Source organism: Pongo abelii, chromosome 16, assembly GCF_028885655.2.
Source record: "Pongo abelii isolate AG06213 chromosome 16, NHGRI_mPonAbe1-v2.0_pri, whole genome shotgun sequence".
NCBI lineage: Eukaryota > Metazoa > Chordata > Mammalia > Primates > Hominidae > Pongo > Pongo abelii.
This window is the reverse complement of record NC_072001.2, coordinates 63,068,865-63,083,138: the sequence shown is the minus strand read 5'-3', so window position 1 is coordinate 63,083,138 and position 14,274 is coordinate 63,068,865. Positions and strand designations below refer to the sequence as shown.

The following is a 14,274-nucleotide window of genomic DNA, read 5'->3' as shown; positions in this document are numbered from 1 at the left end:
TTTATAATCCCAGCACTTTGGGAGGCCAAGGCAGGCGGAACACCTGAGGTCAGGAGTTCGAGACCAGCCTGACCAAAATGGTGAAACCCCGTCTCTACTAAAAATATAAAAATTAGCTGGGCATGGTGGCGGGCACCTGTAATCCCAGCTCCTTGGGAGGCTGAGGCAGGAGAATTGCTTGAGCCTGGGAAGCAGATGTTGCAATGAGCTGAGATCGCACCACTGCACTCCAGCCTGGGCAACAACGGGAAAATGCCTTCTAAAAAAAGAAAAAAAAAAAATCAGAACAGAATAGGGAGAAAGGGACAACAAGGACCCCAGTCTTTGCAACTATATACATCTTTAAAGATGGGGTGGGGGCTGTAATAACTCCAATGGCTAAGCTTGGCCACTGGAGTAATAGCCCTAGGACCTCCTATAGTGAGCGATCATGTGCAGTACCAGGTATAAACCCTTATTTGGCAATTTCAGCCATCAAACCAGCGTGAGACAAATGAGAAGCTTGGGTGAGCCTCACTAGCCTTATCCAGCCGAAACACATATACCAAAGCACAGCTCTATTAGGGAAAGGTTGACAGACTTTCCAGACACACAGCAAACTGGCAGCCCATAACTCAAGTTGGGAGCATAAACTGTTACTCAGGAGTCACTCAGAACTGAGACCAATGGTCAAAATGGAGGCTAGAGTTGGGACAGTAAACACAAAGACATACAACCTTCTTAAAATGCACACTTATAAAAACAGACAAATGCCAGCCTTTTGAGAGTTGCATTGAAAAAGCTATGTGAGTGCCCAAGCATACTTTAGAAAGCACCACTAATGAAGGCTGAGCATTAAGAGAAAACACCAAATGTTGGTTTCCTCGTTATTTGGTTCTATCAACAACAGATGAAACTATATTTACTGAGTTAGAAAGTTACATCATCCTGATTCTTCCTTCTTTTTAAAATCACATCAAAAGTGCAAAAATGGGTAGGGCGCGGTGGCTCACACCTGTAATCCCAGCACTTCGAGAGGCCAAGACAGGCGGATCACAAGGTCAGGAGTTCGAGACCAGCCTGACTAACACGATGAAACCCTGTCTTTACTAAAAATACAAAAATTAGCCAGGCGTGGTGTTGCACGCCTGTAATCCCAGCTACTCAGGAGGCTGAGGCAGGAGAATCACTTGAACCCAGGAAGCGGAGGTTGCAGTGAGCTGAGATCACGCCACTGCACTCCAGACTGGGTGACAGAGTGAGACTCCGTCTCAAAAAAAAAAAGTGCAAAAATGGTACTTTTTCCTCCTTCTGATTTATTTTATGATCTGATAGAGGCTGTCAGGGAAGAAAAGGGCACTTAGGTTGGTAATTTTCTTCTAACTATAAGAATGCATTCCTGCTTAGATTTCATGTGGCTGCCCTCAATTCTGGGAGATTTAAGTTAATCCTGATGTATGGATCCAGGTTGGTTGGCTATACACTGAGGTCCATTTTCAAGGATGGGATGGAGATATTTCAATGTGACTTTTTTGGTACATGATCTGACTGAGATCAAAGATCAAAAATTGCTGTAAGCTAGAATACAGGACTATGTTTAGTTCTATAGAAGGTTTTCTTTCCCCCAAGTAAGTTAAATAGAAAACAGTTTAGGAAGAAAATGCAGTTTAGTGAAAGTGTCTTTATATTAAACCAACCTTTACTGAGAATCCATAGGGTGTAGATAATACTTATTAGCTGGGTAACCTTGGGCAAGTTGGTTAAATGCCCTGTGCCTCAATATTACCATCTGTACAATGGGCATAACAAAAAAAGTGCATATTTCATAAAGCTGTTATTGCGATAAAATGAGTAAATTTTTTTTAAAGAACTTAGAACAGTAGGAATGATCAGCTCAGAGGATGGTGGCTCGTTGTTTGAAGACTATAGAAAAGTAGTTGTGAAAATATTACTTTGGTTTTATGATTTTTTTCCCCCAACAAAAATCATTGATCCCAATTCAGGAGAATGATTTCAATCTCAGTGACTAGTTACAGCATGAGGTGCGGACCTCATGCTTATCCTTCTTTATTCTCTTCTATCTGTTCCAACTGACAAGCACTGATGGGTGCCAGGGTCATGCCTCGTGCACTGTGTAGCCACCTTATTATTATTATTTTTCAAGATGAAGTCTTGCTCTGTCACCCAGGCTGAGTGCAGTGGCGTGATGTTGGCTGACTGCAACCTCCGCCTCCTGGGTTCAAGCGATTCTCCTGCCTCACCCTCCCCAGTAGCTGGGATTACAGGCACACACCACAACACCTGGCTAATTTTTGTATTCTTAGTAGAGACGGGGTTTCATCATGTTGGCCAGGCTGGTCTTGAACTCTTGACCACGTGATCTGCCTACCTTGGCCCCCCAAAGTGCTGGGATTACAGGCGTGAGCCACTGTGCCCAGCTGAAGCCACTGTATTAAAAACAAATAAGGTCTCAAGAACCCGGAGTGGGGAAGTCTGACACAAAAGTGTCACATAAGAAACGGCAAAACAAAATGCTACAACAAGGACACAAAGCCTGAAGTTCAGATTTCTTGCCTGCTTTTCCATCCCCTTCCCCTCAATCTCCCTTCTTGGGAATTAGTCATTTCAAAGCAGTCAAAGAAACAAATTGGTCAACATCTGTTGAGGGCCTGAACCCTTTGGACTCAAGGCAGTCTGTCTGGAAGACTGTTTGTAATTTGGGGGAAGATATCAGAAACTTAAGAAATGATTCCAATTCAAGGTGGATCTCTTTCTCTTGAGATTTGGGGTTAACCAATGACCATTCCCTCTAGTTGCACAAACTGCCCAGTACACCTATTTCAAAAGTGTACGGCGGGCCATGCAGTATGAACTGCCTTAAAATCATGCGCACTCACATTATCAGATAAAGACTTCATTTTTTCAATTTCAACACCTTCATAATTTTTTATTGTTAGTTGCATTTGTGTGGCATCTGTGGTAGGACTGAAGTTTTCTGTTTTACTTTACTTTTAGAACCTGACTCTGGTATTGTTAAATCATTGGGCTGCAGATAAGACAATATATCAGAGGGATTCACAAGTAAGTAAAATAAAGGTATTGGTTTACCTGGAATCTCTCAGGACCTTTCTAACACTAACATTCAGTGCTTTCATGATTCTAAGTCAAGCCGATATTGCTCTGGGTTCCTGGGTGCAGGGTAAATAGCAATGGAAATATAAGAGCAAAAACTGAAATCCTAAGTTAAATTTCATTATTGAATTTGCAGGAAGCTGTTAAGGAATTCAGTATACCAAAAGCTAATTTATTTTATGTAATTGGAACTAGTGTTTAGTTAGGTATAAAATATGTTCACTGCAACAGTCTTTGTATTAGCAAAAATAAACAAACAAAACCTAAAAGCATTCTAAATGCCCAAACAAAAAGAATTCACTCAGTGGCATACTATACAACCTTCAAAATCAATGGTTATTAAAAGTATGTAGCTAGATAGGAAAATGTCTATGATATGCTGGAGAAAAGCAAGATGTAGAAATGTATTACACTGAAATAACTATGGAAAATATTGGAAGAAGAAACGAATGATTTAAAAATATGCATAATGCAAAATATATAAAATATTTCTATAACAAAGTGTTTTTACAGTACAAACTAAATTTCTAAATGAAATAGAATATAACCAATTATATATTTAGAAATCAATATAAATCTCTCTCTAAACTGCACCATTTCTCATTGCAGTGAAATTCCAAGTAATTATTTTACATGATTTATTCAGCATCTGTCATTTTAAGAATTGGATAATGTTTGGCTACACAGCAAAGAATAATTAGCACTATAATTAATCAAATTGCTGTTTATATTTCTATGTCAAAGTTAATCATTTTCATTTTCTTGTTTTATGTGAGGGGTTCTCTTTTACTGAAGCCAATAACATCCACAAGTAAGCTTAAATGCATTTCACATATTTTAATTTTACAAACTTAATATCACAGCAGAAACTTAATCTCAGTCAACATTCTTAATTACTGACACCTGGAGCAAAAGCATAGCGTTCTTACTTAAGCTAAACCAATAGGACAATTTTCAGAACACTCACTCATTCAATCATCAATTTTTCTGTGTTAGGCACAGGAACTACTGTGTTAAGCATAATCTGGACTAATCTGATAGAAGATGTTATCCTTGGTTGTTCTCCCTTATTCTCCCCTTCCCTTTCCCTGTTTACCAACACACAACACAAGAATGGGAACACAACTTTACATCTTCTAGGCAGTCATAGAAATACTTGGTTCAGTCTGAAGAATCCATTCAATGTGGGAGGGTTGGGTCGTCTTTGGCAGTTTTTCTCCAATATGAAATCAAGCTAAGAATCTTCAAACAAACCATTATTTCAGCCTTTTTTTTTTTTTTTTTTTTTTTTTTGTAGCTCACCTGGCACCCAGAGTGATGTGGAACTTGTCAATGATCATTTTATTGTTATACATAGACTTTTAGTCTATCAAACATATGTAAATAAATAAAATATGTGTTGATATTTCCAAGCAAGCCAGACAATTGCAGCTCTGGTTTCACTGTAGCAGGTTTAGTGGGGAAGTTCAGATACTCAGAGTTTTCATGTTATGTGAAACCATTCTTGGCTGTAATGTCTCTCCAAGGAGCTGCTCTAATTAATGCAAAACACTGGATATTACTTAACAAATACTAAGCTTCTTCTAAGCACAAAATTAAAATCCTTTGCTGAACAGTTTCTCTATATGCTGTCATGTGCTGGAATTACCAATATGTTGTATTTCATGAAGAAGAGAGAAATCTGTAGCAAAAGCAGAGTTTGAAAGCAATTATTTCTGCTAACCAACAACTCTTTCGGTACCGTATACTTAGTAAACCCAGTTAACCGGGAACACTCATGGAGAGAAATTAACTGAGTAAATAAAAATATACACGCTGCAAAGCATGAATTAGAATCACAATGTCTCCAAACAGCAGATACTTAAAGAATGTGTTTTATCTCTGAGCTTAATCTGCTCTAATTAATGCTCCAAGAGTTTGTTCCTTCAAAAGACTGCAACTGATTTGACATCGGTTATTTGCAGACACAGGCAAAAGGAGGCTGCACCCAAAGAATGCTTTGTCCAAATATTCTTGAAGATACTCTAGAAGGACAGTCTTCCAGGAAGATTTTAGTTAGCCAACGACAATTTTTCATGGTTAATCTCTGATTAGTTTATCATTAGTTCCAGTGAGTTTGATAGCCTACGGTTATATGCAACCAACTATTTTTTCAACATCTTTTTTTTATACATACATATATATCTGGAGGTCTGAGCCACTTCCCCTTCTCAGTCCTATTCCCAGCTCCAGGCACAATCCCAAGAATTAAATGAAGAATAGTGTCAAATATGACTTCATAATTCTTGAAGCTAACATGAAAAATGTTAAAGGTACCTGGAAATAATACCAGACAAAATTTAAAAACACAATAGAAAACCTCCAAATATATTCTCCTTTAGATCAGATCTCATTTTGATTTCAAGTTTGAGAAAAATTGGTTTATTCCTCTGCAATCACATCTTGAAAGCTGATAAGTCTACTTCTTTATTTTTTCTTACACGGTCTCTAGAAATACCTCTAGTAGTCATTGTAACCTTTCTACAATGTTGGCGGATAAAAGTCCACAAAGTTTACCAAAACAAAAACTTCAAGCATGGCAGGCAAAAGATATAAGTATCCCCACAAGATTATCTCCATCACCCTGACACATGTAGCTTATTTTCCCCACTCCAGGGATGAAAAATGAAAATGTAAGAGAATTCTGACTTGGAAATTCTAACCAAAGAGTATCCTGTCTCCTGATTTTAACATAACCTGTTTAACTATCACAGTGCTCAGATAGGGTAGCTAGCAGAAAGTGGTGTGTGTGTGCGTGCGTGCGCGAGCGTGTGCAAGAGAGAGAAGAGAAGAGACTAAGAGAGACAGACAGGAGAGACAGAACAGGTGAGGTTGCAAGCTCAGCTATCTATCCTGTTATGACACCAAAGACCAGATACATTAGTTGAAAGAAGAAAACTTGATGACCCGGATGTGATTCTGGTTTTTGAAAACAAGCGGTTTATGTGATCCAAGCCTAGCAAAGAGGTAGATTTGGAGATGTGTATGATATAATGATGTTTATATTGACATAGGTAAAGATTTGTTTAAATTAAACTTATTATCTCAGACCTGACTGCTGATCACCAAGAGTTCCTTGAGAATCCCAAGTCCCACATTGCCTGCCCCCACTCACTTTCTTCCCCTCCCCCATTTTTTTCAGAAGCCAGAGGATGCCTGCTGCATCTTGCACTGTAGTGCAAACAGATTCCCCCAAAGAGAGAGGAAGATAAAATGAATTTAAATTCCAAAGGGGTTCCAGTGCCGGTTTCCTAGTCCCCGAGTCAGCAATGTGTTTGTGAAAATTCAGCCTTTTTGTCTCCCAGTAAAAAGGAGCTAAATCTACATCGGTGGCCCAGTCTCGGATTGCTATTCTTTGCATTTTCTATTCGAGTGAATGAGAGTGAATGAAGTGGCCGGGACCCTTCATTTGATCTACTCAATTGCATAAAGTGACAGAATTCTAATATATTTGTTTAATGCCCTTCAATGGGCTTTCACTTTTTTTGCCTGCAAATGAAGCATCCGTGGGCAAAGTTTCATCCCCCTTTAACACTGGGACATATTTCATAACTGAGGCCATGGTTTGCAGTAATCTTGAGAGGAGTTTTAGACTCAAAAAGTGGAAAATAAAGAAACAGATGTGAAGTTATTGTAAATTCCTAGAGTGGGCTCTGGGGCTATTGTGCCTCCACGGCGGGCGGTCCAGGGGCTGTGCCTTTCATGCTGTAATTGAAACATATTAATTAGATAATTTGTTGTTAGTTTAAACGAAACAAATGCATCCCCTTTGAGGCTTCACAGCCGGTGGGTTTGGGTGGTTTTGTTTTGTTTTTGTTTGGTTGTCTCTGTGCATATGTGGCTTTTAGGAGAAAAAAATTAATTGACATTTGTATTAAGAATTTAAGAATAGATCCTGATCCTTTCTGTTTCTTAGCTGAATACCTTTTACAAAGGGAATTTTCATTTGTAAAAGTATAAACCCGCTCCTCACCCCTACACTCTGCAATCCCCCAGTTCCCCCAGTCTTGCATAAACAAATGTAAATCTTACTCTCTGCAGCACCGGCTTGGACTCTTCCTCCTTCCTACTTCCCACCTCATCCTTCTTGAGCACCTGGCCATATTTATGCTTGCAAGACTCTCAATGTTCTCATCTCTTTAAAGGAATTAAACTCACTGCTATAGTATTTAGGCCATTTTGATGATCATTTACTAGCACCACTCCTCAGGGTTTTCAAAGCCCCCAAATCAGATAATAGAAACAGTGAGAATTTCTGTAGCTTCTCTCTTGAGAAAGTGCATGAAATTCATTCATTGTGTCAGCGCTTCCTCAAATCACAGAGAATCCTGTTTAAAAACTCAGTCAAATGCAGAGTGATGTAAAACCAAAAGTAACAGAATAGCCAAGTTTCCAAATAAAAAACCCGAAATCTAAGAAATCAATACTACTTGAATTTACAAAATAGAAAATAATATCACTTATCTCAGTTCTCAGGACAAATCCCACACAGACACCTTCCCACTCCATTGTGTTGTCTCTTCCAGTTTTATTTTAAAGCTGTGTGTATTGACATTGGACTTGAGCCAGGTGAAAAGATTTAACATGACAAAGAGAGCCATTGAAGGTATCATAGTTATAAACTTCCTTATTTGTGGGGCACTTCAGCTAAACAGGGCATAAGTCTCAAAGCTGGGGGGTGAGGCGGGGATGGAGTGGGGTGGAGGCATGTGTGTTTGGACGGCCTTTGGATTTCTGATCAAGGTCAAAATATCATCGATGGATTTTTTTTACTTTACTCATTCAACTTTGTCTGAGAAAAGATGCCTGCATTTGTGAAAGGAGGGCTCACAATGCCCAAGTTATTTCATTCTTTGCAATACACCATGACGAACTTACCAGCTGAAAAGAGCATTTTCAAATACTGAGTTGAAATCTCTCCTTTGCTAAAAATCAGAAATAGGATCTGTATCTTATTTACCTCTAGGTATTAAATGTGCATATGTACACCTCACTCATCTCTGAATTCTAGTGCCTACTATAAGAGGAACATTTATTTAAGCTGATGATTTATAAAATGTTTGAGGCCCATGTTAGCCCTTTATACTTCCTTCATCCCCAGCTTGAATTCAGTGTTACCAAATTCAATAAGATTAGCATATTCCAGAGATGGCCTTAATTTTCTTTTGCAGGAAACTGTGAAAACGTATTTAATTAAAAAAAAAAAAAGTATATGATTTCTTGTTGAGAACAAAGTTTTAAGAGTTTCCTAGCCCAGGGTGGTTAAGTTTTCCAGGCTTTCTTTAGCTGATCTTGTTGATATAATTGTGAATTGGGCTTGATGAATGAGTTTAGTTGTCCCCTGTCTGACAAGCTTTAGTAGCTTCATGCATTTTAATCAGTCCAATGATTCATTTATTTTCCACTTTTTTTTTTTTTTTTTTTTGGCTGTGTGTGGGATCCTTCTTTTTAAAAAATGGTCAGAACAGGATTAATTACCCTTTGCATAAATCCTAAGTTGTTTTTCAGGTAGTCCTCTAAATATATAATGGTTGCAGGTGCTAAGGATCCTCCTATGAAGTACAGTGATTGTGGTTTCTATGTGGCTCTCTCTGTGTTGCACAAGGGTCTCTTGTTTAATCATTTTACACAGTAAAGTGTTAATCACCCTTTAAGTTTCTCTTTGCCTTGTAACTTCATTAGGTGAATACACATTTCATTCTGGAAACATTGTGACCGTTTCAATGAAGTGTCAGTTAGCCTGGAGCCATAAATTCTTGGCAAATTTTAATTCTCTGCAAAAATATGAAGAAAAGCAAGTACTTAAAGTCAGGCATTTGAAGTAACTTCATTCATATCTTTAAAATAAGTGCATCAAGCATTATCTTCTCAGAGGAAGGAGTGAAAGAAATCTGTTCAGTTCAAAGTGAACAGGTATCTTGACATGAAGGTGAACCTTTAGGTAATTTCTATTTAAAAAATTTTAACAACTGCAATAATTTAAAGGAGCAAGGAACTGAATACTCACACTAAATAAGATGCATCAGAATATAAGCATTGAGTAAGCAAGTCTGTTTTTACTTTTTAAGTCTCCATATTTTCTACCTGATTTCTACATAAGCCTTATATTTATAAGTGCTATATTTCATAAAATGTATATTTTAATATAGACAAAAATACATATAAAATACTTATTGTTTCAAAAACAGGTTTTCTTTCACCACTGCACCTGTGCACCTGATCTTTAACAGAAATAGTCTGTTTCCTTTTTCCCTATACACAAATACCTTCAAAATTCTATCTGAATAATTTCTCCCACAATCTCCAAGTGCATAAGAGGAGGTTTGACTGTTTTCACAATATGATATGAAAAAGGCAAATTTACTCAGTGTATTGCAGAAAGCATGTTTAGGGAAGCATTACATCCATCTTTTGCAAAATTATTTGTAGCAACTCTTCAAAAACACACAAAACTAAAATTTGAATTTACATATTTTAATGAGAAAATATTATTTGGACTAGGTCATAATTTAATGTAGACACCTTTTTTTTTTTTAAATCCTTTGTTTTAAAACAGGCATGCTGGGAACAAGAACATCAATATTTAAAATGCCATGCTAATTCTGTACAGGGAGGGAAAATGAAAGGTAAAAATTTTACAGCTCTGATGACACTACAACTTTTTTTTTTTTTTTAACTTAAGCAGGTCACACCAGAACGACAGTTCGTTTTCCAGCCAATTATCTAAGATTCTAAAGGAATACAGCAAACAAAAGTGCATTTTACACAGTGTATAATCATTCCTATTCACAAGTATTTACATCTCTTTGCAGCCCTTTAGCTTCTTGGAAAAGTTCTGGTAGCAAACAGAAAGACTTGTCCGTGGGAGAGCTATCCGGTGACATCCCTTCATGTTACCAGTCAGCTTATCTAAGTTCTTCCCGGGTTGCCCTTGATGCTTTCTTGGTTTGGGCTTATTTCATTTTCTTTCCTTCTTTTTTTTTTTTTCAACAATAAAATAAATAGCTAAAAAGGTCTCTAAGTCATCGGAAAGCTAACATCCCAATTAACTTTCCCATCCCCACTTCCCTCCCTTTCTAAACCTGGCCAGAAATGAAGAGTAAACATTCACATTACAACAGGTACTTATAATATGGGCTTTGCCCGTTCGTCCGCCTAGCAAGACAGATTCAAGTTCACTGTTTACATATTACTGGGCGCTTTGTAAACAATACAAGGTTACTTTTAGTTTTGTTTTGCTGCGTGAGGACGAGCGTCGCCTTCTCAGCTTGGCAGCCTCTTTCCTAACTCCCAGCGCCTGGAGCCTCTGGAAGGAGACAAAACCCCAAACAACAACAAAATCTCCGCAGAAGCCCAGGAGGCAGGGCTGCAACCCCGGGAAGCTGTGGTCGGCCCAGCCCCTGCCGGATGGGCGGAGGCGAGTGGGGTAGGAAGATTAGTGGCTCCTTTTTGCTGCAGATTTCCAAGACGTAAAGAGATCCGGCCCTCCCCTGCGCTGTTGCAGCCCTCGCGGGGAGGGGGTGTGGGGGGGATCTGTTCCTGGAAACATCTGAGGCAGTTTCTCTAGTCTTGAAACTGCGCAGAGTTCGGGGCTCCGCCGATCCGGGCGGAGGGAAGACGCGCTTTTCTCGGCGAAGAGGGGGTGACAGGGTTTCCCCCGCCGGTCAAATAGGAGGGGGTTTCGGGGCCTCAGGGAGGGGATGACTCGGCTCAGGTGGCCCCGGCCTTCCTTGACGTGGGGGCGAGGACAACTCTCACGCGCCTCCCGGCCCATCTGCAAGTCTGTGTTTTGTCTCCTGGGTCCAAAACAAAGTTCTCTTGGGGCAAGGCGGGTTGGCCGAAGGTGAAATGAACAAGTTAGGGTGGCCGTCCCAGATTGGGGCCGGCAGGACTGGGAGCCAGGGAAGGCGAGTGAGGTGGTGGGGAGGAGAACGAGAGGGGGCGTCGGCTCCTGCGGGTCAGTGCACCGCCACCGAGTGCAAGGCGGAGGCCGGGCTGGTGAGCGTTTCGCTGGGGGTGGCGGGGCTGCTTTGGCTGGTGGCTGTTTGCGAGGACGTGGGGCTGAGCGAGGGCGGCGAGTTCGAGAGCAAGGTGGGGATGGGCGCTGGCAGCGCAGGCAGCGCGGGCACGGCGGCCGGCGTGGGCTTAATGGGCACGGGGATGGCGGGCAGCGTTTGTCCCGCCGCGTGGCACAGCGGCTTCAACGGCACGCCGTAGGCGCTGTAGTCGCCACTCGCCATGGAGATGGGGGTGGCCGAGTCGATCATGCCGGCGGAGCCATACACGTGTGGCCAGCCGGTGCCCAGCGAGCTGCCCATAGTAGTCAACTGGTTGGGGAGCGGGTAGGCAGCGGGCACCGGCTGCATGGCGGAGAAGGCCAGCCCCCCAGGCATCTTGTATTCCCGCGCGATGATGTTCTCGATGGCGAAGGGGTGCTTGAAGCCCGAGGGCTGCGCCACGCCGCCCAAGTTGTAGGCGGCGGGGGGCATCTGTGGCAGGTGCGTGCCCGAGGCCGCCAGCGCGCTGAGCCGCAGCTTGGCCTGCTGCTGCAGGTACTGCGCCGCGTCGGCTGGCTTGCTGGGCGCCAGGTGGTCGGACTTAATCACCTTGAAGCGCTTGCGGCGCCGCAGGAAGCTGCCGTTCTCGAACATGTCCCCGCAGCTTGGGTGCAGCGCCCAGAAGCTGCCCTTGCCTGGCTGGTCCGGCCGCCGCGGGATCTTGATGAAGCAGTCGTTGAAGGAGAGGTTGTGGCGCAGACTGTTCTGCCAGCGCTGCGTGTTCTCCCTGTAGTAGGGGAAGCGGTCCATGATGAACTTGTAGATCTCGCTCAGCGGCAGCATCTTCTCGGGAGAGCTCTGGATGGCCATAGCGGTCAGCGAGATGTACGAGTAGGGCGGCTTCTGGTCGCTGTACGTGTTGCGGCCGGGCCGAGGCATCTTCTTCCTCGCCCTCTTCTTGCTCTGGGTCCGCGCGGGCCGGCGGACTGCTCGGATCTGGGAAGGGGGTGGTAATAAAGGAAGGTAGTATGGATGTACAGAGACACCGGCGGGGTCAGCCAGGCCGAGTAACAGACTTCGGGGGTCGGGGGTGGGGCTTGCGGCGCTCGATCAGCCAGCGCCCGGACTCTTTCGCCAGCAACTTTGCGGGCTTAGTGGGCGCGGGAGGGGAAGCCGGCGAACGGCGCGAGGATAGCCGGGAAGTAAGTCGGCACTGGGGCAAGAACAGGGGTCAGGGACAGAACAGAGAGCTGCTCACCTTAAAGTTGCTTCAAGTTGTGCGTCCGCATCCGGGAGGGCGCCACTGCGCGCCGCTTCTCTCTCGGCGCGCAGTCCGCGCGCAGCGTCCGGGTCCGGTTGGACTCGGCGCGAACCTGGGCTCTTGAGCTCAGCCCCGCAGCGTCCCGTGCCGCCCGGTCCGCGACGCTCCTGGAGCGTCCTGCGGGCAGCCGAGCTCGGCGGCGGAGTCCCGGCGCGGGTGGTGGCAGCGACGTCTTAGGGCTCCGGAGGGCGCTGCTGTGGGCTCCGCGTCTCCGCTGAGCTAGGTGGCTGCTTCCATGTCCTCCCTCGAACCATCTGATAGTTTTAAGCGGTGACAGGAGCAGAAAAGACCCCTGTAGCGGCGCTTCATTAATGTGCCACTTCTTAGCTATCATATGACAATCGCCTTGGGAGGAGGAGGAAGAGGAGGGGGAGCGGGGGCTGCAGAGGGAGGGGACTGAGCGAGAAGGGAGAGCCCGGCCAGCTCTGGTTTCTTTCACACCTATTTACATGGACACCTTGGCCAATAGGAATCACTTCCAGCTCAAGACTGGGCGAGGGGGAAGAGCCTCGGCCACTGGCAGGCAGCTGGACGCGCCGGCAGGTGTGCGCCGTGTGAAGGTATGAGGAGGCGGCCGCCGCGTTTGCAGGGAGCCAGGCGACCACTCACGTTCGCAGATGGAGCAGCCGCGCAGATGATGTTTGACGTGGAAATTGCTTGGCTGGGGTATTCTGTTTCCTCTGCGTTGTATCCGGTTTGTATGATTAGGTAACTTTAGGCACGGCTTTCCCCTGAAGCCGACCCTTTTCCTGCGCTTAGCACTACCCGGGGTTGGTTGCATGGGTTATAATAATGAAAAGACACCCTTGCCCCCCAGTCCCCCGAGAGTTAGGTCGAAATTTGACTTGACCTTCCTATGCAGCTGCTTCAACTTTGTATAGTTAGGTGTGTAGCTTTGAAAAAGTGATGGGGTTTACAAATACTTTCAAAATGTGATTGGACATCCCCATTTAAGAGCCCATTTTGAATGTAACTGTATTGACCAAATTTTTTAAAATTAAATCCCTAGTGCATCTGGGCGAAGAGTCCAGGTATTTACTTTAAAAGTCCTCCGCGAATTTGGTTGGACACAGGATGGAGGCTCAGGGGCTGTTGGGGCAAATGTTGTGCGGACCTGGGGAGGGCCTGAGTTTGTTTGACACAGTTTATCACCAGGTAAGCCTCAGGGGCTCTCGCTTTTCCCAGGTGGTTTGAAACTTTAGGACTCAGGCATATCCTGGAAGTTTTCATTTTACACCCGGAACTCCCCGTCCCAGCCCTCCCACCCCCCAACCCCCACCTCCCACCCCCCATCCCCCCATTCCCGCTTTTTTTTGGTATAGAGAACTTATTTAGGATTTAGAGTGTAGCAAAAGCTGCCTGCGATCCCACTAAGACAGCAGTATCTTCTACAACTTGGGGAAAGAACCATAGAGTTTTCCTTCTTGGGGAGGGGGGAATGTGCCTCGGGTCACTCCGCCTGGTGCGAGCAGCAGGCTCCCTTCGGTTCGGATTCGCCTTGGGAGGGTTAAATGAATCATTATTATTATCATTATCCTCATCGTCGTCGCTGCCGTCGTCATCATCATCATCATCAAATTGCTATGAAATAAATAGTGAGTCGACCCCGCCTGCATGCACGCACTCTATGAGTACACACCAGGAGTTCTCACGGGTTTCTGCACATTCTCCGACCTTCAAGGTTTTTAAAAGACATTTATTTTACCGTTGTTAAAAACTCAATACCTACAGCCCACACAGAATCATCTTCAAAGTCCAGAAATGGGAGAACTTTTTTTTTTTTTTCCTAGTCGTGGTGGTCGTAGA

At 43.7% G+C, this 14,274-nt stretch overlaps 1 protein-coding gene across 1 annotated transcript; it reads right to left on the bottom strand.

The window, feature by feature from the left end:
- Positions 1 to 8,543: 8,543 nt before the first annotated feature.
- On the bottom strand, positions 8,544 to 13,028 carry FOXB1 (forkhead box B1). The gene is made up of 2 exons (XM_002825513.4): positions 12,406 to 13,028; positions 8,544 to 12,143 (listed from the first exon to the last, which is right to left on the bottom strand). The coding sequence occupies exon 2, from the start codon at positions 12,084 to 12,086 to the stop codon at positions 11,109 to 11,111; it is 978 nt and encodes a 325-aa protein (XP_002825559.1). The 5' UTR covers positions 12,087 to 12,143; positions 12,406 to 13,028; the 3' UTR covers positions 8,544 to 11,108.
- Between the last annotated feature and the right edge of the window lie 1,246 nt (positions 13,029 to 14,274).